General features: G+C 39.7%; 1 protein-coding gene across 2 annotated transcripts in view; it reads left to right on the plus strand.

Annotated features, from left to right (window-relative positions):
• Positions 1 to 5,154: 5,154 nt before the first annotated feature.
• Positions 5,155 to 26,667, plus strand: part of TGFBR1 (transforming growth factor beta receptor 1) — a 34,832-nt gene continuing 13,319 nt past the window's right edge. The window contains exons 1-5 of one of the 2 annotated variants that reach the window (XM_085220060.1): positions 5,155 to 5,335; positions 10,686 to 10,937; positions 11,508 to 11,750; positions 18,937 to 19,167; positions 26,329 to 26,496. In XM_085220060.1, coding sequence (XP_085076186.1) covers positions 5,257 to 5,335; positions 10,686 to 10,937; positions 11,508 to 11,750; positions 18,937 to 19,167; positions 26,329 to 26,496 — 973 coding nt within the window. In that variant the 5' untranslated portion in view covers positions 5,155 to 5,256. Of the gene's footprint in view, positions 5,336 to 5,454; positions 5,873 to 10,685; positions 10,938 to 11,507; positions 11,751 to 18,936; positions 19,168 to 26,328; positions 26,497 to 26,667 lie in introns of those variants that run through there. The other variant, XM_010708303.2, reaches the window with a different exon arrangement.

Genomic DNA, 26,667 nt, shown 5'->3' on the forward strand with positions numbered 1-26,667 from the left:
TGCAGTGTGCTGTTCTTCAAGGATACTGCAGATATTCTGCTTCTGTACCTAGGTTTAGGTAGTCTTCCAATTTTTGCTTTTTTCTCCTGTGTGCCCAGAGAAGAGAACCTGTCTCCTAGATTTTAAAGGAATTGGATGACAGAATTTCAACTTCACTTTGGAATTTAAATATCACAGTTAATGGTAAGCACATATCTTATTAAAAACAAAACAAACAACAACAACAAAAGCAACATCTGTTTAGGGTTCGGCTGTTGATGTTCAGATATCTAGTTAGAGCCTATGTTATAACAGTTCCTCTCTGATGCCGGTCCATAATGCTTCAGCAGTAATTGGCTAGAGACAGATATATTTCCAGATGAGCAATTATTTTCCAACTCAGCTTTCATCTGAATTTAGCCCTCCCTTTGTTAACCTGCCTGAGGGTCAATTAAAAGGTTCACTTAAAAGGTCTATTTTGTAACTTAGTGCAGCTTCCACTGTTACCAGTGGTTCTGACCTTTTACTTGCCAGATCCTCTCCATTTTATTTGTAACTAAAACCAAACCAAAACAAAAAACCTGTTCTACTCCTAAGTAATGGTCATGGTCATGTGTACACAGCCTAACTTGAAAGTGCACCCAAAGTGGACGGCTCAGCTCTGGCTGTACTAGTCTTTGCCCAGGGGGAGAGAAAACTGTAAGTCAGAACTGAAAGTCAGAATCTTCATCCTCTATGGGCAGAAGAGCAATTGAATGAGACTTTTTTTCATTTGTCATTCATCCTATCTTGTGATTGACCTCTTTCTTCACTTGTTCTTCTCCTACCATGTATTTTTATCTAAAGCTGCTGTTGTTCTTCCACAGAAAAGCTCAACACCTTTCAGAGCTGTCAGCTGCAGTGGTACAGCATGCTGCACAGAAAGGTTCCACCTTTCATGTACATCTGCTGCATCCTATTTTACACCCTCCTGAAGACCAACTTCAATTTGTATGCATTTTTCTGGGTGTACAGCAGTAGGTTGGTAAGAAGTTTAGAGGTTCAACAAGGAACAACTCCTTCTGTTCTCCTTACAAAGAAATAAACCTTCCTGTATGCTCTTGCAAAGTACTGTATCTCTTTCAAGCTCAGTGCACATAATAGACAAAACAAGTGGGAATTTCTATGTGAGAAGTGAGTTCATCATCATGCCTTAGTACTGATCAGGAGTAATATTATAATCTGTTCTCTTAAGCTGGTCTCAGGACCAGAACTAGTGATGGTTTCACAGAAAAGAGGGTGATAGCCCTGCCTGACCTTAGAAGAACAAGATTACAAGCAAGTTCAATTCAAGCCAAGATGGTGACAATAATTCTTCTTCAGAAAAGGTGTTTTGCATCCTGCTCTGCAAAACAACAAGCGTGTTCATAAGAACAGCCGAAACACCAGTATACAACTATGTTTCTCCACTGGTTGGTACTGCTACCACCCCCACAGTAGTTTTGTTCAGCCTTCTTTGTCTCCAAACATTCATGAGGATCCCTAACTTGTTAACCATGTGAACCTCAGAAAAACAGTTCATTGATGTTTAGCTCTGCTTTAGTTATGTATTTTAACTTTTCAGGCTACAAGGTCTTAATTGAAGCTAATTCAATCTCTGAGGCTACATTTACACTAGAAAATTATCAGAGCCAGGGTACAAGCATTAGTACAAATGGCATTACTGATTGCTGAATTACTCCCTGGCATAGTTCTGGCTCATGTCACTGGATTTGCGGTATGTAGTTGGGGACAATATGTTCCAATCACTACTCTGGGAACACAAAGGTTTAATTACACTAAAAGGTACTTAACCATTGTGTCTGGCTTCAGGGCTAACTGGAGTTCTCACTCAACAAAAAGCCTGCAGTGAACATACTTATCTGATATTCATGGAACAAACAGCAATACCTCTTTATGTAAGTTTCAGATCTGTGAGAAATAAAAGGTCCTGTTATGGTCCTCCCACATAACTGATAACTAGTTCCAAGATGTACAGGACTAACAAACAATGCAACATATTTACCCATGTCCTTTACTCTAGCACTTGCTGCTGGATCAGGTAGCATGTTAATGCATATACACATTGAGTTTAATCATAGATCACTTCATAGAACAATTTTTGTACTATTTTCTATTATTTGTCCCTTTTCAAAACTAGTTATATTTTAATGTTCTATGTAGATCCCTAATGTTTTGGGGTGGTTTTTTTGGTTTGGTTTGGTTTTTTGTTGTTGTTGTTGTTGTTGTTGTTTTTTTGCATTACAGAGCCTTTCATATAACCTCAAGTATTTCACTTTCCACCTTAATTCTTGACAGAAATGAAACTAGTACTATCTCCCTATGGGTGCTGTTTATTTTGCATAATGTGTCTAAATAACAGATACTAGTAGAGGCAAAAAATAATCCTGTGTTTAATTTGCAGACATTCCCTGTATAAGTACCTGACTTACTCAATTCAGTAAGCAAGCAGTCTTAAAAATAAGTTTAACAACTTTGGATGACCTAAACAGATCAATTCCAATGGAGCCATCCTGATAATTTAAATGTTCTCAAGCTTTCATTTGTATTTTGCATTTTTTTCCTAACTGCTCCAATCTTGTACAGCAAAAAGGTCCTACCTAAAACACCTTGATTGCACTAGAGGCAATGATGCTCATACAAAGAAATCACAACACAGAAATAATATGAAAGGATAACTGGGTACAGAAGTAATAGTGGAAGAAAGATGATAGAAGAACACAGGGATCAATCTAACAAGAAAAAGGGGGAGTGATCTTCATGGTCAGTGACCTTCCCATATGAACAAGATCTGATCCTCTACCAGAACTCTTTTAAGGTCAAGAGCCCCTTGGCAGAAAAAGGAGCTATTATTATTTTTCTATATCCACAAATTGAACTTGGGTAGCTTTATAGTTGCTGCTTCAGCCCTGAGCTTACTTTGGCTCTTCAGTCTGACATGGTACTCAAGGTTACAGCTGGTTAGCTAAGAATCAGGACAGAGTGTGACTTAACTGCAGATATTTCATGGGTATAGGTCTTTACACAGTGTGCGTTATAAAAGAACAGTAAGGCCTGTTGAAAATAATTTGTACTGGGAGTGTTCATCACTTGAAAGTGTCGTGAAACCATCTTGGTGAGCTGTCAAACACAAGTTACTGACCTAGCCAAACATTGCTCAGGATGCTAATTCACTGTTTTCCCTAAGACTGAACTGGAAGCCCTGAAAGAAATCCTTCACTTACTCATTGTTTCCTGTTCCCCGTTTTCCTTCAGAAACATTTTTTGTGGTCCACACATAATTCAGATGGCCTGTGGTAACAAAGCAAATAGTGGGTGCTTTTCCAAGTATAACATAACTTCCTTAAGCTATAGTTTTAGTGTTTTATGATTTTAAAAGATGCCTCAGTATTTCTTACTGCTGCTAGCATATTACTAGGATTAATCCCTTGTACATTTCTATATATGGATAACTAAGAACATGCTTGTGTGGTGATGTCAACTTCAGTAACTCCTTACAGCATGTGTTTGTATTGAATCCAGATGTTCAGTCTAACATACTGTCACTGAAACAGTATTTGTGAGAGAAAAATTAAATAGGTTCTGTTTGTATGTAACAGTGATCACTGCTAGGAGAGAAAGGGAAAAAGACTGAATTAACAAATACTTAGTTCACTTTGAACCGTTATATTATCAGGATTTTTATCCAGGTCAACTGTACTGCAGGAGAAGTAAGACTTTTTACAATGGATCTGTTAGCAGAACAACTGCAAATAGGAAGGAGAAAGCAGATTGCTGCGATGTGGAATTGAGTGTGGTTCTGAAGATTAAGTTTTTGTCCAGAACACTGAAATGGCAAGTCATCACCTGGTAGAGACAGTAAATAAAGCTTGCAAAAATTTGTCAAAAACAGTGACTACAGGAAGCAAGTAAAAAAGCACCTGTGACCTGTGTTGGCTCGTCCTATGTTACACAGCAAGCAAGCCTAGCAACAAAGGTAGTATAAAAACTTCTACTGAATTGTGAGACTTTGCAATGATTCAGGATCTGAATACAAAAGCTGGGCACAGGAGCCAGGGCACCAAGGAGGCAGGAGAAGGGAAACTTCCAGAGGGAGCAGGCAACCACTGAGACACTGGTTATGTGATCAGGAGGAACTAAGAGGGCCTGTCTTCTTTCCCATCACAGAAAAGCTAATAAAGCTGCGGATAAAAGCAACAATCCCAGGCAGATCCTAGCTGCCACAGCTTTTAACCAGAATTTCAGACAGTTTGTTGGATCATGCAGGTTTACTTCTGAGTCCCAAATAATTCCTGCACTTACACGGGGTGGGCGAACGGACTGTGAAATAACGATGGAGCTGCACACCGCCACCAGCGCTGCTTTATCTCTACGAAGAAATGACGTGTGCAGGCTCTACTCTAAGACTCCGTCCTTCAGGGAGACCCATCCTTTCCTTCTGAACTGCTAACAGGCCGCAGAACTAGCAGCACAAACAAACGCAAAGCCCTCTCGTAGGTCCGCCAGGTGGGCGGACTATCGAGTGCCCGAGTGCCACAGCTGCACCCGGCTGAATGACGCCGCTCAGAGAAAAGCATCACGGCGATGAAGCCTCTCCCAGTTCGCGTCCCACCCGCACTTTGCATAGAGGAATCCCTCAGGCGCTGTTTTGTTTTTGTTTTTGTTTTTTTTTCCCCCGCTCTCTTAAAACAACCCGAGAGCCGCTCAACTCCTACGCGCATCTCCTTCCGACGGAGTCAACCGCGGCCCCTCGGGAGCCCCGTCCACGGCGGTGATTCCCGCCGGGCCGGGACGGCGCCTCAGCCGCTCGCCTGGTGGCTTCCAGCCGCTCCTTCTCAGAAAGGCGACGATTCCCGCGGAGGGAGCTGCTCGAGGCTACGCGTGTGCGGAAAGCTCGCTTCCCGCCGGGAGTTCACTCCGACGGGCGGCCGAGACAGCGACGGCGACTCCCGGCTCTGGCCCCGTGGCGAGTAACCCCGCCCGGCCGCCGGCCTCAAGCAGCGATCCGCAGCTGCCCGACGTCGTCGGGGCGCCCCGCGGCTGCCGCGAGGGAGGAGCGGGGCGGGGCGGCCAATCAGGGAGCGCCCCCGCAGCGGTTACGCCGGCGGTGCGAGGGGAGGCGCGAGCGCGTCGATGTTTCTCTCTCCGGCGGGAGGGGGGAGGAGCGGCGCAGGGGGCGCGGGGCGGATTTGTCGCGCGGGAGCGCGCGCGCCGGGTGTGCAGGTTCAGGAGCGGAGCATGGCCGGACGGGGCGCTCGGCGGTCACGGGCCGCGCTGCGCCTGATGGTAGCTGCGCTCTTGCTGCCCGGGGCGGCCGGTAAGCGAGTGCGTGCGCGCGTGCCTACGGGCGAGCGGGGGAGTGGGGGGAGGGGAAAGCGAGCGATCGGCGCCCGGGGCGGGGGGAGGAGAACGGCGGCGGAGGCGGCGGCCCGCGGGTCCACGTCGGTTCCTTTCAACAACATGGCGGAGGGGCCGGCTAGGGCGGAGTCGCCGCCTCCCCCGGCATCCGAGCCCCGCGGGGCACGCGCCCCGCTCGTCCCTTTGTTGACCGAACGCGGTGCCTCGGATCCGAAGGAGGGGCGGCCGCGCTGTCGCGAGGCGCCCGCCGCCGTTCTGCCCGGCCCCGCGGCGACTCCGGGGTTCCGCGCGGCAGAGCGATCCTCGTGTCGGAGGAACCGCAGAGGAGCTCTGTCGGAAAACTCGCCTGCTGCCGCGGGTGCCGCCGCCGCCGTCATCGGACTGGGCGACCTGCGGGTCCTGCGGGCGTCCCGAGGACGCTGGCGGGCGGCGTGGCGGCAGGGGCGGGCCGTGAGCTCCGCTGTGGAGCTGCGCTTCAGTCCGTGTTTAGACGACGGTAAAACGCTTTTTGCACTCAGTTCCTGAATTCTAACTAATCGTCTCACGAATTGTGTTTTGCGTTGGGTTTTACAGAGGAAGGGGAGAAGCACCGCAACTTTATTCAAGCTTTAAGGCGTCTGGGATTTCTGCAGCTCGCTTTAAGGTGGTGCTTATAGAGTAAAGGAGATATTTCTTAAAGCAAAGCAATTTGCAAAACTAAAATGCTGCATTGTCACCATTCATACTAAAGAAGGTGGAGCATCTTTGATATAGGAACAGTGAAGTAAGCTTAAGTTACCCGTTGTTTTATTTTCTTGTGTATTTGGAAAGGTGCAGCAGGCTTTAATAATTGATAACTTTTGTGTGTAACATATCCAGTCTAGATGAAGGACATTTTAACTTGATTTGAGTTCTGAACCGTTCTTTTCCCTTTTGATGCTTCTAATCTGTCAAGAATTCTCAATAACCGCGTGAAAATAAGGTAATAAATTTCCATACAAAACCCGAAGATTGGAAGTGGCAGTGTTTGTTCTCTTTGTTATGGTTCTGTTGCTTTAAAAAAAGCAGGGGGTAGTGGGAAGAGATGTCAGTCCTATTCAAGGCAGTAGGAACACCAGGGCTCTTTATCCATAGCTCATACACAAGTCTTCTCCTACTGAAGGGATGAATTTGCTCACTCACCATGGTCTGAGTTAGCAAAGAAGCATGATATAAGAATGCTAAGTAATAGTAGGCAAATCATGTATCTTATTTTGACAAAAGTTAAGCGTTTTCTGATGCTTTTGTTTTGCAGTGTGCTGGTGTTATTGTGCAGGTGAATACTTTGCTGTTGTTTAGATGAAGAGCAAACATGTCATGAATCACAATGGCCAGTTGAACTACTGTTCAAATAGTCCTAATCTGTGAAAACATGACTAATATGCAGCCTGTGAAAACATTAATCAACTGAGTGAACCAAAATTGCCTTTAATCTTTCAGAAATTCTGTGGCAGTTCTGCTGCAAACTTGTATTCACACAGTTGGTCCTTAAATAAGAATAGAAATCTGATTTGTATGCTGAAGTATATCTAACAGTACAAATGAAAGTTTTCCTTTTTTTCATATAGTAAAACTAAAAGGTAAAGAAAGGTTATAATTTAAACTTCCTCTGATTTTTCTAAACTGTGCTTTTCTATGGAAGATAACCTAAACTGTTTTTATATATTTTGCTGTAAGAGGGGATGAATGGATGAGTTGTTTAACAGTTATTACCATTCTTCCCCTGCACCACAGAGAGCAGAATACTGCTTCACTGAAGCTGGCATTTTTTGCAAGGTTTTATTTGTTACCTGCAAGTTATAGGTAGTGCCTTAGTGAAGTAGTTTGTATGCTTGCTTGAGTGCATCACTGGTTGCCAAGAACTGTTGTTTTCTTTGAAATCTTTGCTTACATGCATGTAAAAGCTGCCCTGATAACTTGATAACCAGTGCTGTCACCTTACAGCATTTAACCTGATTAGTGCCTTTGTGAGAATAATAGATTTGCAGATGTCCTGAAGTATCATGGTTGAAAAATGTCCTAGCTGTATTTTAGATATTGTACCTAAACAGTTTTGTATCTTCAGCTTGAAAGAGTTCAGAGATAAGTCAAGTGTACTGTTCGAGGGAAGTGTGTGAATAGGAGTATAGGAATCTGGCATCACTTGTCTGAGTTACAGTTTTGCTTTTGACAGACAGAATTTATTGGAGAGGGGAAGAAGCTACCAGTAAACGCCGCTGCTCACTTGGTTGTCTCCCCTGAGATCTTTTGCTATCTCTGATATACCATAGCCTTACTCCTTTCTCCACACAAGCATTACAACTTATGGAACCAGAGTGCTGATTTCTCTTTTTCTGCAGGTGGTACAGTATTTCTTTTTAGCGTTTGTGTTGTTGGCTTTACAAGATATCACTTGTATTTTCTATGGAAGAAGAGATTATACTATGACATGGGAAGGATCTGGAGTTTCTTGTTCAGCATAATGCTCCTTGTGGGGCCTGAAGTCGTGTGTCTAGTGATTTGACTTTTTGAAATTACTAAAAGATACTTGAGAAAACTATTGATACTATAAAACTGGCATTGAGATGTGATCTAAAAAGTGAAGGCACAAGCTTTATCTACTTTGTTAGCATGATTTGAAGGAGTACGTGAATTTCAGCACAAATTCTTTGCTTGAAGGTGATCTGTGCTGTGTGGATGAAATAATTTTGCAGGACATGAACAGATAGTACACAGTGATTCATAGGCTTTTATGTAATTTCAAAATAAAGACTTAATGCGATTTTGTCACTTTCGCAAACACAACAAGTACTTGAAAAACCTCTTCAAACTTAAGTGAACAGGTTATATTTAATTATCTTCTGGTCAGGTTTTGTACATAGTATAAGTAACGGAACTCTTCTTGACAAGCTGTGTAGTTTTGATCTTATTTACATTCCAAACTCATCTGCACTGTGGGCTTTGTGCTAATTGTTGCATCCACACGCTGTTGTAACTTCTACATAGTAAAATCACGCACTGTAAATAACTGGCAAATGTATGGCAGTTGAGGTGGAATCTTTGCACCAGTATTGCATTGCGTTTTGTTGCTGTGCAACAGAGAGCAGTAGAGGGGCAGTCTGACTAAATGCAACTGATACGGAGGTGCAGATGAAGCAAAGGTAATTGAATCCCTCCATGCTGAAAAACATTGCACCCTTTGACATTCATAGATGTTACTGAACGTTCATGGAGACCAGAAAATGGGTGTGAGCACAGTGAGGTGGTGGATGGTGCTTGTGTATGCAAGTGAGGACTTGTGTAGGAACCCATATAGATTTTTGTGAATAGTGTGCTTGTCTTGATAACAGACTAAAAGATAATGGTGTCAAACTGGGACAAAAGTATAAATTATTGAATAAAATCACACTGGGAACTGTAACAAAGGGAAGGTGGGTGAGCCACTTACTGAACACTTTAGTATGAGTGAGATTAGTGTATCTTTAAAGTTGTGTATGAGCAGGGAGATAAGTAAACATTATGTCTATTTTTTTCACTTCATGTAATTTATCCTTTGTACCATGACCTAATGTAAATACACAAATCACTGCAAGTCTGTTACTGTAGGAATTCAGATGCATCTGCAGTTCTGATGAGCCAGGAAGATGATTTAAAGGGAAAGTATTGGATGAAGCACGTCAGATAAAGGCCTGCAAGTTTTTGGTTCTTTGTGTGTTTCTTTTTTAATAAAGCTATGTTCTGAAAACTTCATGGGGGGAAAAAAAATACTAATTTGTGAATGTTGTAGAAATCAGTAGATTCAAAAATAATTTGCTGAGGTGTGGATCAAGTTATTTTCCTGTTGATGTGCCTTTGGTAAATGTTTCATAGCTGAACTCTGAACAGTAAGAATTTCCGTATTTCTTTGAGGATGGAAAATATTGCATCTTGGTTTGGTTGAAAATCATGCAGTCAGAAGATGACAGAGAAGGGGTACCACTTCGAGTCAAGAATTTGAGATCAGATTGTTTTTTCACATTATCTTTTATCCAGTCAGTGTTATCCAAGAATAGAGAAAGATGGAAAATCCAACACAGTTTAGGCAGTGGTTATCTCAAACTCAGTGAAGTAACCAGAGTTTCAGTGAAAAAAAAACAAGTATTGTGTTTTAGAGCATCTTCTGTTCTGCTCGCCTTGATATCCATTTGATGTGAGATTTTGTACCCTTTAAAGAGAATTGCTTATGATTCGTGCATTTTTTTGAGTTGGTCATTGATAATATGGTATTTGTCTAAGTCTCTGCATTTTGGCCTTTACATGCACTCGCCGCTTCTGTGTTAGCTGTAGCTGAGAAGTAACCACAGCTCAGTGCATGTGTGCACAGATGATTCCTTTCCTCCTTAGTCTACTGTTTTTTCACTTCTGCAATAGCATACTCTCACTTCTGTTTCAAGACCATCATGCAGCTTTTCCTCTACTCATATGAACAAGTAGAGTCAGTGTATTGGTGTCTTTACTTTTATTGCACTTTTTCTGGCTTTGGCACTGTATATATGGAAAGGAGTGGAGAAAGAAGTTTGTAGTAACAGATTTCCCAGGAATTTTTTCAATTTAAAAAATGAAACCAGATCTTCACATCTTCTTGTATGGGATTAGTCTGCCGTATTGTCCCTGCCCTCAAATTACTAGCTCAGTTGATAGCTGTAGTAAACTTTAGTATGGTAATGCATTGTTTTCTTGCATTTTCACCAAAATAAAGTCTGAGCCATATGCTGCTTGTGTGAAATGATATGTTCTTAGGTAGTTTGGGGGTTGTTTAGGATTTGGGTTTTGTTGTTTGTTTTAATGAGGATTAAGCATTTATATGTTCTTTCCTCAGCAAAAAAAAAATAAAGCTATAATGTGAAATATAAAGTATTAATTACTTAGGTAGCCAGCAGCATCCTATTTTGTAATTACTAAAACTGCTCTGTTGGCTGTTAGAACAAAAACAAAAGGCACTGTTTGTATTGGTTTTGAAAAAGAGCACTTATCATGCAGTTATCTTTAGAAGATAGTGTTATAAAATATACCTGACTTTAGTATGGGAAACTAACAGGATTTCTCTACCTGGAGAAACATCTTGCATGGCAGGCTACCTCCGTAGTTTTTAAGGAGAGATGACTTTGTTTGACATACTTTCATAGGTGTATCTCCTGATTCTGTTGTCCCACTAAAAAACCTTACAGCATTTTTCTTCAGGGTTAAGTTTCTTGGAGTTGCTTAAGTTGTAGTTGCTTTGTGATTCAAAATGGGTGCCAAGACTAACATTTGTTTTTTTTTCCTCAATGCAGCATTACAGTGTTACTGCCATCTATGCACAAAAGACAACTTTACCTGTGTAACAGATGGGCTTTGTTTTACCTCAGTAACACGGATTGCAGATAGAGTCATACACAATAGCATGTGTATAGCAGAAATCGATCTGATTCCCCGGGACAGACCATTTGTTTGTGCACCATCCTCCAGAGATGGAGTTACTACTTTGCCTCATTGCTGTGACAAAGACCACTGCAATAAAATAGAACTTCCAATTCCAACACCAGGTAATAGTTTTTGATGTATTTGTGTTTTTATTTATTTTTAACAATGGAGAATTTAGAGTTCTAGTTTTGAAGTTGCTGATGAACTCGAAGGTCTGAAGTATACCTTAGATTCTGCAAACAAAATTTCAAGGGTTTTGGAATAAGACATTCCTGTTCTGGATTGGAACAGTAGGGCCAGTTTCAAAGGCTTCCATGCAAGTTAAATATAAACTGAATTTGCAAGATGATCAGGCACTGGAACAGGCTCACCCACAGCACAATAGTCTTGACATAGAGCATGCCAGAGTTCACAAAGTGTTTGGACAGTGCTCTCACATGTACTGTTTGAATTTTGGGTGGTCATGTGGGAGCCATGAGTTAGGCTTGAAGATCCTTATGGATCCTTTTCAACTCTGGTATTCTTTGAAATAGTTACTTTTGCCCATTGTAATACTTTTTTGTGTGCAGTAACTTTTTGAAGAATAATTCTTAAGAAATGTAATTCAAATATCATTAAGTAAGTAAACTCAATGTATTTCATGATGTTACATAGAAGGAAATGGTGAAACTGTCTTATTTGTTTACCACCAGGTCCTACTCCAGGAAGACCAGCTTCTAGTCTAGGTCCTGTGGAACTGGCAGCTGTTATTGCTGGACCTGTCTGCTTTGTCTGCATTTCATTGATGCTGATTCTGTATCTTTGTCATAACCGTACTGTAATTCATCATCGTGTGCCAAGTGAAGAAGATCCTTCATTGGATCGTCCCTTTATATCTGAAGGAACTACATTAAAGGATTTAATTTATGATATGACAACTTCAGGCTCTGGGTCAGGTAATGTCATACTTGTGGTAATAACCCGTTAAAAAGCTTTTTAAGAGCTTTGTGATCTTTATTTTTTTAAAAAGTGTCAAATGTACTTTAACTTTCCAGTAACTGGAAAAGGTATTAGAAAATCTGCTGCATTCATATAGATTCATTTGGTATCAGAACTGATTCCAATACCTAGAAATAAGTGAAGTAAAATCATGCTGAGTTGCTGATACTATTTCTCTTCAATCTGATGGGAAGTAGGAATGTTGTACATTCAGTTGTTGTTTCTACTATTAGTAAGGGTCCAGTTGTATACATTTTGATCTGCACAACGTGGTTAAATTCCAATCTCTTGCATTTCTGAAGTAATTTGTGGATTTGTTTCTTTTAGCTTTACACTAAAAATTTTATATAGGTATAGGTATATGATGAATATTCTGAGTTGTAAGTGCAAATTAGTATTTTAACCAGTTCTCCCTTCAGAGAAGATGTCAGTTACAAATAACTGTGTCCAAAGAATTTCTATCCTTTGACTTCATAATTTTTATTTATTTGTTTGTTTATTTATTTTTAAATTCTGACTTCAATAGGTATTCCTCTGGGAGGATGAGGTAGTAGTCTTGTTTACTGCATGTAGTTTTTGCTATAGTTCTGACATAGTTTCCAATAGGGTTATATTGATCTGTCATACAAATATGGCTTAGTAAGCATTGATATGGGATGATACATCACACAAATCATAGCACAGATTAATTCTCCTCTGATCCATGTTAAGTTACATCCTGTGGGAGTGAGGTATCACGTCAATTTCTCATCAGCTTTCTACTATATAGAAGTGAAAATTGATCCTTCTCCTAGTAGATGTATGTGCTGAAACTTTCATGGTGCTGTTTTCTTCCAGTAAATGTTTGTATTTACCTCTTTCTGAATCCTTCAGTTCCACAGAAGTAGGAAAAAAACGTAATAGAAACAAACTAAAAACCTAGTCTGTACTTATTTCCTAATGACAATAGCTGATAAAAACTGTTCAGAGTCCACTGGTCTGTCAGATCAGTATAAAATCAATATAATTTGCTGCACATGTTCAGAATATAGATTAAAATAAGTAGTCTTTGGTTACATTTTCATTGAGGTTATGCTAACTGTAAACAATTAAGTTTCAGTTGAGAGTTTTTTGAGTGTTCAAATATGACTTGGTCATGACGGAGTAAATTTATTTCAGGAGAGAGCTGGAGCTGCAGCAGTTCGGGTGTATATCAGTTTTCTTATTTACTAACAGAAATACTAAATTCAGGTAAAGAAACTGATCAATAAAACTTATAATATATTGAGGTACAATTTGATAAATGCAGTTTCTGAACATAGTCTTCCAGTTATGTTCTTTCTTGTAGGGGTGTACAGAAGAGTTTTAATAAAGAATGAGAATCTGAGGCTCACAGTCCTTGAAATGCAAAAAGCTATGACATAATTACATGATCATTTTGACTGGGCTGTAGTTAGTTTTCCTCATAGTAGCTTATGTGATGTAGTGTTTTTGGCTTTGTGATTAAAACCAGCGTTGATATTACACTCATGTTTTAGATGTTTCTGAGCTTAGTTTAGGAAATGCAGCCCTTATCTGTTTACCAGGGTTAAGCCACAAGAAATGGTGCTGTTAAAAAGCATAAATCTATTTACTTAATGTCTACAGATACAGACTTTTTCTGAAGAAAATAGAAAAGAAATTGTCATTTTGAAGTTAGAGAGCATCTGTGTGTAGTATGTGTAAGTCATCTTCTGCAATGTACTAGTTCCTACCACTTCAGTAAACTTAGGAGAGGAAGCCTTTAAGGTATTCCCTTTAAACAAATACATCTAACAGCAATTACAAAGTACTGTCTGATTGGCAGTTTTTTCTAACTTCTGTAGATAATCACAGTACTCACCCTGTTTTCTATGTGGCCACTTTCCCACACAACTTTGGACTGAAAGTCAAGCCTATGATTATGTTAATTCGGACTTGACTGCTAATTGACTTTTCCATTTGTTATTGGCAATATCCCATCATTGTCTTCTGAGCCTTTTCTCATGTTTGAAGATATTCTCTGGAAGTACATGTTCAAAATAGGCTTTTTAAAAATTGGGAGTCCCAGTTAGAATAAACTTACAGCATTCTTATTCCTGAGCAGATGGTTAATTGACTCATTCCTTCCTGATTTGCAAATGTCAGGTGGGTTGTTTTTTGCTTTTTTTTGGGGGGGGGGAACCTGATATTTTTTTTTTTCTTTCTTTTTTTGGAGGTAGGGGGAAGGGAAGAGAGTACGGGGTTGGTTTTGTTTTCCTTGGTTGTTTTTTCTTCTCTTTTTTTTTTTTTTTTTTTTTTTTTTTTTTTTTTTTTTTTGAGGGGCAGGGGAGTGAGGAGTGGAAATAGTGGGGGTGTTAAATACATCAAGCCAGGGGAATTGCTTAGTTTTCAAAACAGTCGTGCCTGGTCTGGAGTCCCAGAACATCCTGACCTACTGTTGTTTTTGAGCATTGCCTCTGTTGGCTGCATCAGAGGAAGAAAAACAGCAAAAAAGGTTGACTTTGAGTTACTGCTAAGGAAAACTATTCACTAATTTGTTCTATGCCTGAAAGACAAAATCATATTCTCTGTAAAACAAGAAGACTGTTTCTTAACTTTCATACACAGTCCAACTTGAGCCACAGTGAAGTCCGTGTAATTCTGCTGTTATTCAAGCTGTTCAAGTATTAACCTTATTGTTCTATAGTGTTCTGTTGTTCTTAAGTTCTATACTACTTTTGTTATGGGAGTACAATGGGAAATGTTTCAAGTTTTTTTTTTTTTTCCTCTGCTGTTAGTAGTATGTGTATTTTCCATGATATATCATTTTGTCCCCAGATTTGTCAGTCACTTTCTAAATTATCATCCTTTTGTGCTCCAGTACTTAAATGATAATTTCAGTGTCCTGAAATGCCTGCAACAACTGTATTCTAATCTAGGTTTTCATTCTGCACGGTTATAAATTTTCACTTTTGAAATAAACTGGTAGTGGGAATGGAGGTGCTGAAGGAGGAAAAGTCAGAGCTCCTAATGAAAGTAGTTTAGGCATAAAAGCACTAGTTAATCAGCGCAGAACACGGCCAAGAAAGTGATCAGGCTGCTGGCCCAGAAGTTCTCTTAAAATCCTGCAGATGGACTGAAAGCACTGGTAGTCAAGTAAAAAAGGATTCCCTCAATTTTGTATTATGGTGTTCTCTGATAAAGAAGCATATCAAAGCATACAGAATTCTGAAAATGAGCTCAGATATGAAGGGAATTAGGATTTATTGTGTGTGGCGGTGATAGAAAACTGTTATTAAAGGCAGTAATGCTAAACCTAAAACAATTAGAGGACTGATGAAAGAAATTCATAAAACATTCAAGGTAGAAGCTAAGTCTTCAACAGAAGGATCTAAGGGAAGAATTTTAAAGTCTTCTGGAGCTGTGAGTGATTTTTAGATCATGATGTAAATCTCTGAAATAATGACGTGTTACGTAGATTGGAATACGCAGCTGTTACTCTCCGACTTAGAAGTGTCCAAGGCAACTTGCACGCAAGGAAACAGAATCATATAAAACCGTGGAGAAGCTTATTAGTGGGTGAGGTCAGGCAGGAACTTGAAGCGTTTAAAAAATGGAATATCACAAAGTCAGTGTCAACCTGAGTCAGTTGAACTTGGTGAAAAGCTACTTAAACTTAGTGATGGTTCATAGAGGTTTGAAGAGAATGAGACTTCACCAGTTTGTGGAGTTTTAGGAGAGGTCTTCTAGGGCAGAGCCTTACAAGATAAATTCAACATTGTGTTAAAATGTTTGAGAGTATGAACAAAAACGTGATAGAGTGAGTCTAGAGGAGGGCCATGAAGATGGTCAGAGATCTGGAGCACCTGTACTTGAAGACAGGCTGAGAGAGTTGGTGTTGTTGAGTCTTGGGAAGAGGCGGCTTCCAGTACCTGAAGGAGGCCTGCAGGGAAGCTGGGAAGGGAGTTTTTATTAGGGAATACAGTGACAAGATGTGAGGTAATGGCTTTGAAGTAAAAGGAGGTAGGCTAAGGTCACATATTCCGAAGAAATTTTTCACTACGATGCAAGGCTCCGGAACAAGTTGCCTAGAGAAACTATGAATACCCCATCCCTGCAAGTGTTCAAGGCCAGGTTTCTTGGGACTTCGGACAACCTGCTCTAGGGGAAGATGTTCCTCCTGTTGAGGCCCTCTCCAGCAGCTACTTTTCAGGCAGTCTGGTATACGTTAATGTAGTTGCTCAAGTTACTGGTGATACTGGCTGATACGGTGTGATACTGGTTGGAAGATACTGGCTCTTTTATGTAAACCAAAATGTGGAAAGTGCTCAGTTGGAAAACAGTGTTGTGTGGTGATGAATTCTTATGGACTTAAGATAAATAGTAATTCCAGCTTTTTGGCAATCAGCAATAGAAAAAGAATGAACAGTTGCAACAAATAGAAGTAAATGAATCTTTAAATTAAAAAAAAATACAGTTGTACTTAATGACAAGAGGTTTGAGGGCTCCCTCAGTAAGTTTGCAGGTGACACAAAGATAGAGGTGTTGATCTGCATGAGGTTGAGAGCAGGAAGGCTCTGCAGAGGGACTTGGATATCTTGGACTGATGGGCCAAGGCAAATTGTGTGAGGTTCAAGAAAGCTCAGTGGTAACCCCATACAGTGGTATGGAGTGGCAGAAAAGCTGCCCTGCAAAAAAGGCCCTAGGCGTGATGACTGACAACCAGCTGAACATGAGTCAGTAGCGTACTTAGGTGGCCAAGATGACCAATGGCATCCAGGCTTGTATCAGAAACAGTGCAGCCAGCAGGGCTAGGAAGGAGGTGTCCCCTTGCTCTCAGCTGTGGTGGGACCAGGCTGCATCTGAAATACTGTGTTCAGTTTTGGGCCTCTCACTACAAGAAAGACATTGAGGTACTGGAGTGCATCCAAAATAAGGGCTGCTAAGCTGGTGGAGGGTGTAGAGAACAAGTCTTAAGAGGAGCAACTGAGGGAACAAAGGTTATTTAGCCTAGAGAAAAGGGGACTTGTTGCTTTCTACAACTGCTTCAAAGGAGGTTGCAGCAAGGCGAGGGTAAATGTCCCAGGCAGCAAATGACAGGACAAGAGGAAATGGCTTCAAGTTGTGCCAAAGGAGGTTTGGCTTGAATATCAGAAAACTTTTTTGCACTGAATGGGTTGTGAAGCTTTGGAACAGGCTGCTAAGCAGTTGAGTCACCATCCCTGGAGATACTGAAAACATGTAGATGTGGTCTTCAGGGACATGGTGTAGTGGTAGAGTTGGCAGTGCTATTATAATAATTGAGCTTGATGGTCTTAGAGGTCTTTTCCAACGTAAATGATTCTACGATTATCTTAGCATGGTCATTTGAGGGTTTGTAAAATAAAACTGATGTCTCTCTTTTAGAAGATGTAAAGCTTAATATCTATTTCAAGGTTAGCTGATATTCTTGGATGCGCTATCTTCTTTTATACAAGCGGTATTCGTAACAGTACAGCACAAGGAAAGCAGTTGCATCTGAAACTGAAGATGTACAGTTCTTGGAAACATTTGAGGTAGAAGAAAATAATACACACATCACCATTTCCAAGCACAAAAAATCAGCTTTTATTCCAAGTCTGAATAAGTATTTTGTCATTGTAATATGTAACTGTTAAGAGAGAAACTTCTTGCCGGCAGAGTCAAATTTCACATTTTCAGGAATGAGTTTGGTCCTGTCATTATCTGGCCTTTTCTGCAGTTCAAAAATATCTCCATAAAGAATGCAAATTAGGCTTCACAGATAAGCGCTTGCAGTTTGAGCAGACAATACAGTTGATCTGAGGACAGCTATTTCACAACAGAAGTTTGACTCTTTTTTTTTTTTTTTTTTTTTCTCTGCAAATAATATTGTCATACCTGAAATGTTTAGATCTCTGGTATCTGCATTTTTTTCCCCTTTTATCTTCGTGTAGAGGTACACACATTATCAGCACAGCTCATGCAGGAAATACCTTTACATCTGAAACTCTCAAGGAACTCCTCTAAACTCTCTGAAATGTTTTAATTTATGTTTCTCAAAGACTGAGGCATAAGCATGGTAATGCTGTTGACCAGATTATCTGGTCTTCTAGTGCTGTTATTTGCAAAGAATGTTCAGAAATAAAGAGAAAGTAGTTATTCAGTCTTTTAGTTGTGATTTATTTTCAGTAGTTTAAGGAAATTGAAAATGTATCTTCTTCTGTCAGCTACTGGAACAGTGATTGTGGAGTAATAGATCCAGGTGTTTGATATAAGTGAAATGACCCAATATCAAAAGACCTTATTGTGAGCAGATAACTTTGCTGATGGATTCATCCTGTAATGTAGTATCAATGCAGAATTCTACAACAAGCCTTTTAGTTACAAGAGACTTAAAGCCTACCCTGCCTGGGGAATACCAATGCTTCTTGTTTATTGTGTAAGTTTATGGCAGCATGTTATGAGGTGCTGTGAGTTGAAAGCATGTAGATGTTCTGAAGCTGTAAAATCTGCATGAATGTAAGCATTTTTCTCAAGTGTAATGCCAGTGAAGTACACAAGAGTGACCTCTGAAGTGGGGAAAATGTTACAAAGATTTTCTGGTGTTAGAGGTGTTTGAGAATACTAACAGGCTGCTAGTGTACTTGGGCATCAGCATGAATGTTTGACAGTGTTGCTGATAAGCATGTTTTAACTTCAGCTTAGAAACTGATCAAGTCTTGTCTAGCAAGAAGTCAAGTAAGCGGACTAGTGGCAGATATGCTCCTCAGCGGCTTTGCCAAGAGACTTGTGGGCAGATCCTTAACAAAGAAAAACCACCCTTACTGTTTCATGTTCTGTATTTCATTTGATTGTGTTTCATGTCCTGTCACTGTCTGTTGTTCATATCTTTGTTCCATCCCAAATTCCTAAAGAGAAAGTCTGTGCCTTCCTTTGAATGACTGTAGAGGCAGCTTGTAGCATAATATGTTTCAATTTCTGTATTGTTGGCATTTATGATTGCAGGCAACATCTTACCTACATGCTTGTTAGAAGTTCCCAGCAAGCTGTCAAAATCTTGAGAAAGTTTGTGCATTTTAAGAGAAAAATGGAATATGGATACTACTATTCTTATGCTGAATGCTTATTTTGATATTTAAATTTAATGTTAAATCTTCTTTTTAGGTTTACCTTTACTTGTGCAAAGAACAATTGCACGAACTATAGTACTCCAAGAAAGTATTGGTAAGGGTCGCTTTGGGGAAGTATGGAGGGGAAAATGGAGAGGAGAAGAAGTTGCTGTGAAGATCTTTTCTTCAAGAGAAGAGCGCTCATGGTTTCGAGAGGCAGAAATTTATCAAACAGTTATGCTACGACATGAAAACATTCTTGGATTCATAGCTGCCGACAATAAAGGTTAGAGATGTTACTAATTACTTTTGCTGATTGTTGTATTCTCAGAATGATAATTATAAAAACTATTTTACAAATATGCAGTTAAGAATTAAAAAAAAATGTTACTTGAACACTTAGTTTGACATGTTTAATAATCAAAACTTGCCTTTTTTTTTTTTTCTGGAAAACATTTTTAGATCTTATAAATAAATAAATAAAAAGATCCCCTACTTAGAGGTGTGATTTCCACAAGCTGATGGGGCCATGTGTTGCCTTGTTTTGAACAACCTAAGCATGTAGCTTGGGGTTTTGGTGGCTTCTTTATTTGTTTTGTTTGATACCCAATTTTACAATGTGTTAAGTATCTGCTGTAGTCTACAGGCACTGGCAGGAACTTCTGTTCCCAGTACTCACAAATTCCATGGGTTTAGCTTCTGTAGAAATAATTGTATTCATACTGTAAGTAAGTTGAAGTTATGCTGCATGCTTCTAGGTAAATTTATGCATCAAGGTATTTCAACTTCTGTTCCTTCATCTTAATTAAAAGCTTTACCTCTCTAGGTAAAGGTTAGCTTTGTTCAATCAGCCTGTCTTACATGGTGTGTTTCTAAGAATGTTAGGCAATGTACTGCAGAGGAATGAGTACAATTACCTTGCTCTTGAGAAATGTTTTTGCCATTCTGTTTGAAGCTGTGATATTAGCAGGGGAAGAAGGCATTTGACTGAATGGTCTTCCTAATTTACCGAAATTACATGTCACAACTTAGTTTATGAGATGATTATCTTTAGTGTGATAGCTGTTTCACTTCAAGAAAAAGAAGTTTCAGTTTAAAAAAGTAGTTTTTCAAAGATCAGTGGTATACATTTTACTGTAAGATACTAGAGAACATAAGCAATTAAGTAGATTTCATAGCTTCTTTTTAAACATTTGACTTGGAGCATAAATCTGGGTTTAGAATTCTCATTACCCAGCAGTACTCAAACTTTAAAACTCAGTGTTTGGCTTATGGACAAACACGCATTTAATTTTAATTGGAATTTGGTTGCATAGGTTAGATAAGGCGCAGGTAATATATTCTTTTGAAGGAGACTAAAATGAAGATTACTTTGAATTCATGTTCTATAATCAGTGTTCTAAAAACGAATCTGAAAGATTCTTTATTTAGAGCTTCAAATTTTATTAATCTTATGAAATGAACTTCTTTCTTCTGAGTTGTTTTGATCTTAAAATGTTTTCAGAAAGTTTCTTGCAGATGAGTGGAAATATTAAACTCTTTTAAATAGGTTTCCAAGATACCTAGATTCTTACAGTATTTTTTTGACCATTCTGATATTGAGGTTCCTGATCGTACTGTCTTAGATAAATTACGTTACTTTGTCATGGAAAGTTGTGCTACTGCATGTAATTATGACCGAGTGTAACTACTTTTTCCATGCTTGATAATGTGAGTTGTATAATTGAGAACTTTGTGACAGATGCTGTTTACTCTGCAACCAGAATATTCAGGGTCACCAAGTAATAATTAACCACACTGTCAACAGTATGAGACTTAATAAATTCATAATAATTTGTGTTCTGCCAATATCACTAAAGAAATATAAATGCATAGCTTGTCAGATAGAGTAAGGTGAAGATGTAGTAGTAGGTGCCATCTAAAAGCTGAACTCCAGTGTTCTTACTGCTGCATTTCAACTCGTCTGTATCTAATAATATTTGTATAAGCTTGTATGTAAGACCATGGCTTGTTTAGAATCTAATTGGAGGGCCACAAACATAGATACATAATTCAAAAAAAGGCTTCTTTCAGAAAGGGTAATATGCCAAACTTTTATTTTTGTCCTTTAGAAAGTAGGTAAAAACACTAAATATTAAGATGAATGAAGTAGCAAAAAGAAGTCCAGGAGCAATCAAAAAGGGCATTAGGGGGAATTGGTTAAAGGATTAGGTGGTGTTTTCCTCTGTTCTTCAATTAGCAGGGAACAATATTTAAAGGAACAGGCAGAGCCAGCTGATCAATACATGGCTCCAAGGCTAGAGTCACCAGCAGAATTTTGTGGTTCTTGATTATGGGATTTCCTGTACAACATCAGGCCTGCTGGCACCTGAAGGGAAGCACCTTGCTCAGAGGGTTTGAAAAGAATTTTTATCTGCTGCAGTGAGCAGGACCGATCTGTAAAGCTTTAAACTAGATTCAAAGAGAGAAAAGAGTAAAACCAGGTTTACCAGTGATAAACTCTGGAATGGCATACCAGCATTTGGGAGGCTGCGTGCTAATGATAATCTTCAGTGTGCTCCACAAGGTGCTTGGCACACTGGATCAAAATGTTGCATACACTACTGCAGAAACATGAGGAATAAAGCAGGAGGAGCTAGAAGTCTTGGCTCTGTCTCAGAGCTTTGATCACAAATAAGTGAAACCTGCTTAGAAGACACCTGTGGCCAGTGTGTTACAGTGAGGAAATTTTTCTATCTCCAGAAGAGATAGGCAGGACAAGCAAGGCAGGAGGCAGTGCTGTGTGTGAGGAAGGGCTGGACTGTAGAGAGCTCACAGCTGGTGATGATATGGTTGAGAATCTCTGCTTATCCCTTTTTGTCTTCCCCAAGTAAAGTGAATTGTTATTGTGAGAACCTACAGTAGGCCAAGCAACCACATGATGAAGTCAATGAATGATTCTTTAAAGGAACTGAGATCCTCTAGATCAACTGTCCTTGTCCTTATGGATGGTTTCATCTTGCCAGGTGTTAACTGGGAATACCATACAGCAGCTACAAATAAGTCCAGGAGATTCCTAAAACATTGATGATAACTTCCTGCTACAGGTACTAAGGGAGCTGACTAGGAAAGGTGTCGACCTAGATTTGTTACTTGTAAACAAAAGCAGTCTTTTGATTGAAGTAGCTGGTGGCTGTGTTGGCCACAGAGACTATAAAGTAGTCAAGTTTAAAATCTTGGAAAGGAGGCAGACTGCCACCAAAACTTCAATCCTAGATATGGGGAGTGCAGACTTCTGGCTGTTCAGGGAACAAGTTGTCAAGATCACCTGGAAACTATTTTTGAAGGCATTCAGGTCCATCAATGCTGGTCTCTTTTAAGTGTCACCTCTTTAAGACAATAGTAACAGACAATTCCATTGTGTCAGAAGTCAGACTGGGCAGGGGTCATCTTCTTCATCTTCTGGAGCTTAAGTGGAAAAAAATGTACAGCCAATGGAAATAAGGCTGGGAGGAATAGAGAGATGCTGTTTGCCATTATAGGAAGAAAATTTGTGTGTCCAAAGCTCAGTGTGAGTTGACACCAATCAGTACTGTGGGCAGCAACCAAAAAGGCTTTTTAAAATGTGTCAGCAGCAAAAGGAGGAGCATAGATAACTTCATTTCATTTGATGAGGACAGATACCTTATAAATAGAGATGCAGATAAAGCAGGGATATTTAAAGCCTTTTTTGCTGCTGTCTTGAGCATCAGTGAACATCTGGAACCCCTGGAGCCCTGAGTTAAAGCAGTATGACTGTCTTAACAATAAACTCCCAGTCAGCTCTGACCTTGTGTTGGATTTGTGGTTCAGCTGGATGCACATAAATCTGAGATCTAATTCATCCGAGGTTCTTACAGAGATGGGTATCAAAAAATAACATTAGCCTTCAGTTATTTTTCACGGTCTTGGGAATCTGGAGAAATGCCAGTTAAGTAGAAGCAGACAAACGTTGACTCAATTTTCAAGATCAAGAAAGAAAACTAGTAATTACAAGCCTGTCAGTCTCACGCTGGTGCCTGGCAAAATTACGGAGAATATTCTGTGGGTTACTGAAAAACATCTGAAAGGCATTGCAGTCACTAGCCACAGTCAGCAAGGGTTTGTAGGGGGAAGATCCTGTTAAGGAACCGAATTGCTTTGTATGATAAGGTTACCTGCCTAGCTGACCAGACAAAACCAGTTGATGTAATATTTTTGGATTTCAGTCAAGTTTTCAAAACTGTTTCTCTCAGTATCCTTCTGAACAAAACAATCAGCATGCAGCTAGACAAAAACATAATGGGATGGGTGAGCAGTTGACTGATGGTCAAGCTCAGAGGGTTACAGTAAATGGTTGGTAGTCAGTCATTAGTGGGGTTCTGCAAGGCTTTGTCAGTTCTCTTTAATGACTTGAATATAAAACTTGAAGATATACTAAGTAAGCTCGCAGATGATACTAATTTAGGAGGGACTGCTGACTCCCATGAGAGGGTACAGAAGTCTTGCAGAGAGATCTTGACAAATTGGAGGGTGAAGTGACTACTAACCACATGAAGATGAAGGAAAGTTAGCACTGGATTTTTATACCTGGGACAGGATAGCCCTGAATAAATGTACAGACTGTGGAATGAGAGGTTGGAAAGTGGCTCCACAGAGAGGGATCTGGGAGTTTTGGCTGATGGCAAGCTGAATCTGAGTCAGCAGCATGCCCTGACAGTCAAAAAGGCCAACTGTATTCTGGGGTGCGTCAGGCCTGGCACTGCCAGATGGTTAAGAGGAGAGATTGTCACACTATGCTCTGAACTGGTGAGTCCTCACCTTGAGCAGTGTGCGAAGTATTGGGCACCATAATGTAAGGAGGACATAAAACAATAAGATGGTGAAAGGTCTATAGCAAAACTTAGGAGGAGTGGATGAATTCTTGTGGTTTGTTCAGCCCAGACAAGAGGCTGACGGGCGGCCTACAACCTCCTCATGAAGGGAGCAGAGAGGCTGGTGCCGATATCTACTCTCTGATGACAGTGACAGAACCTGGGGGAATGGCATAGAGCTGCATCAGGAGAGGGTTGCACCCTTCGCCAGAGGGTTGTTGGGCACTGTGGCATGCTCCCCATGTCATGACATAAGCCTGCTGGAGTTCAAGGAGTGTTTGGACAGTGCTCTCAGAAACATGGTTTAAATTGTGGGTGATGTGTGGAACCAGGAGTTGGACTCAGTGATCCTTGTGGGTCCCTTCCAAATTGGGATATTCTATGATTTTTGCACCTTGCAGGTAGTAGAGTTGTACAAAAGAAAACATAGGGATTTGTAGTTAGAAATGTGTTCTTCTCTTAGGTAAGCGTCTAGAGTTCAGAGGAAAAAACTTTATGCATAGGCAACACGGTCTTGATTCAGCACAATGGTGGTTTTTGTGAACAATCTAGTATCTTTGAAAGATCTGTTTCAGTGCGGTAGATCTAGTAGATAGCTTAAACTTAATTGCTCTTGGTTATCTGCTGAATTCTGTACTTACTGTTGTCTAGCTTAAACACACAGTCAGAAATCCCATTGGTAAGAAACATAGAGGATGAGTCAGTGACTGTGCGACTGTGCAACTGTGCATACAGTCTTAATGGCCAGGCATTGTTTCAGTCAATGTGGGGATGTAACTGGTGAAGCAGTAAAATAAAAGTAAGAAAATATTCTGACTTGTGACTAGGTTATTTCATTTTGAACTCCTACAGCTTTTTTGAGCTTATTGAAAATATGCATTGGAAAGAGCATTTTATGTGCCTGTAAATGCTTATCTAATAGTTCTGTGAAACTGGGTCAGTGAAGTTATGTTTGATGCCTATTTGAAAGTAAGCTGTGAATGTAGTGAGCTAGAATTCTTTTTCTAGTGTAAGAATTGATTTAATGTAAATTAGACTTTTATTTTCCTGCTCTGTTTATACAGATTATTTTTAAAATGCATTGTTATTGATGTATTAATGGTAACTCTGATCTTTCTAGAAACACGCATGTAGAAGTGTTTCTTTAAAGTTTTCTCACCCACTCAACAGTGCTTAAATATATATAGTCTGTGATCTGCAGATCTGGCATGTTGTGCTTCTGATATTTCTGAGCCAAGAGTGTTTTTGAGGAGATTGGAGGAAGAGAAAAGAAATGTAAGAAGCTGCAGTATATTTATGATAGGAGCTAATTTCTGCGTTCATTTTTTCCTATTCTTCAGATTATGCTCTTCATATGCTTAGCTTGTATTGTCACCTGTTATTAGGGAATAATGTCTGTGTAGTTTGGGATAGAAGTCCCGAACTACAATTTTGTAATTGTAATTATAAAATATAGCCACGAAAGTAGCTATAAAAATACTTCTGAGATCTGTCTTGAGAGCTTTGAATTAATAAATAAAGAAATAATCAGAAAACCTACTTAGTGGCAGGACTGTTCTTTTGTGGATGTACTTCAGCTTCCTAGGTCAGAAAGCCTTTCTTCCCCATGATTTGACTTGTTAAATAGTCTGCTTTCTGTAGATAAACTTCAAGACTTTGTGTCCAGTGTTCTTATAGTTTGAACAACTGGATTCTTGCCTGTCACTTTTGTATCTTGAGGTATTTGCAAGCATATTACAGCCTGCCTGTCTGTCTGCTTCATAGTTCAGGGGAAAATCATACAGCAAACTAGTTTTCTCATAACTGGTGTTTTTCATTCTCTTTATCCTTGTTCCTTCTGGAAACCAGAGTTTTGGCCAACAACTCTGAGGCCACTGGTGGTGGGATTTGGTTTAGTTCTTGAAATAAAACATCAGATTGCTGCTTGCAAGCTCACACTCCAGGAGAAACATCCAACATCTGCTCATAATTGTGGGCACTGTGTCACAGGCTGAGGCTGGATAAGTAATGGGGAGAGACTGAAAGAGTTATGAGGCAATACTTGATTTGCAAAGGCACATAGTTGCACTAAAGTATGATTGAGGGCAGGAGATAATTGTTTTGTTTTGTTTTTTTTTAACACTTACTACCCTAAGTAATTAGCCTGGTAAAGCAAAAAATACAGTAATAAATGAAGCAAGTTGAGCTATAGACTCATGTAATGAACTTGCAGAAGTTTTTAGACAGGTTTTTTTTTTTCTATTTCTAGTCTAGATGACTTTGTACTGGACTGGTACTGGTGTCATTAGCTTTGCATCATGCATTCATACTATTCCCTAAGCAGGAACAATAACAACATAGGCTTTCTGCAGTTTGCCTTTTAATTTAAGTAAATGAGTATTCCCTAAGCTGTTCGTAATGTTTTTGCATTGTAACACTTTTATAGAGGCATTTAAATGTTACAAGGATAGAAGTAAAGACTTGAAGTCTACTGGTGGAGATTACAAAACATAGTTTGTAATTCCTAAGCTCTGTATAAGAGTGGGATCTGTGGGTGCATTTTTGTGTGTGATATTCATGCCACTGTTGTTTTGCAGACAATGGTACATGGACACAGCTGTGGTTGGTGTCAGATTATCACGAACATGGGTCACTCTTTGATTACCTGAACAGGTATACAGTAACCGTGGAAGGAATGATAAAATTAGCCTTGTCTACTGCCAGTGGCCTTGCTCATCTTCACATGGAAATTGTAGGCACACAAGGTAATCTTTAAATTATTCAGTCTGTTACATGGCTAAATAGATATATTTATTTTTTTTAGTGACACTTAGCTCTTTATACTTTAATTGTCTTAATTAGAACACTGAACTCTCTCAAACTAGCTTTTTTGCAACTGCTTGCTTTTGTAATCTTTTGAGGAGCTGAGTTAATTG

This window comes from Meleagris gallopavo, chromosome 3, assembly GCF_905368555.1.
Source record: "Meleagris gallopavo chromosome 3, MGAL_WU_HG_1.1, whole genome shotgun sequence".
In the NCBI taxonomy this organism is placed as follows: domain Eukaryota; kingdom Metazoa; phylum Chordata; class Aves; order Galliformes; family Phasianidae; genus Meleagris; species Meleagris gallopavo.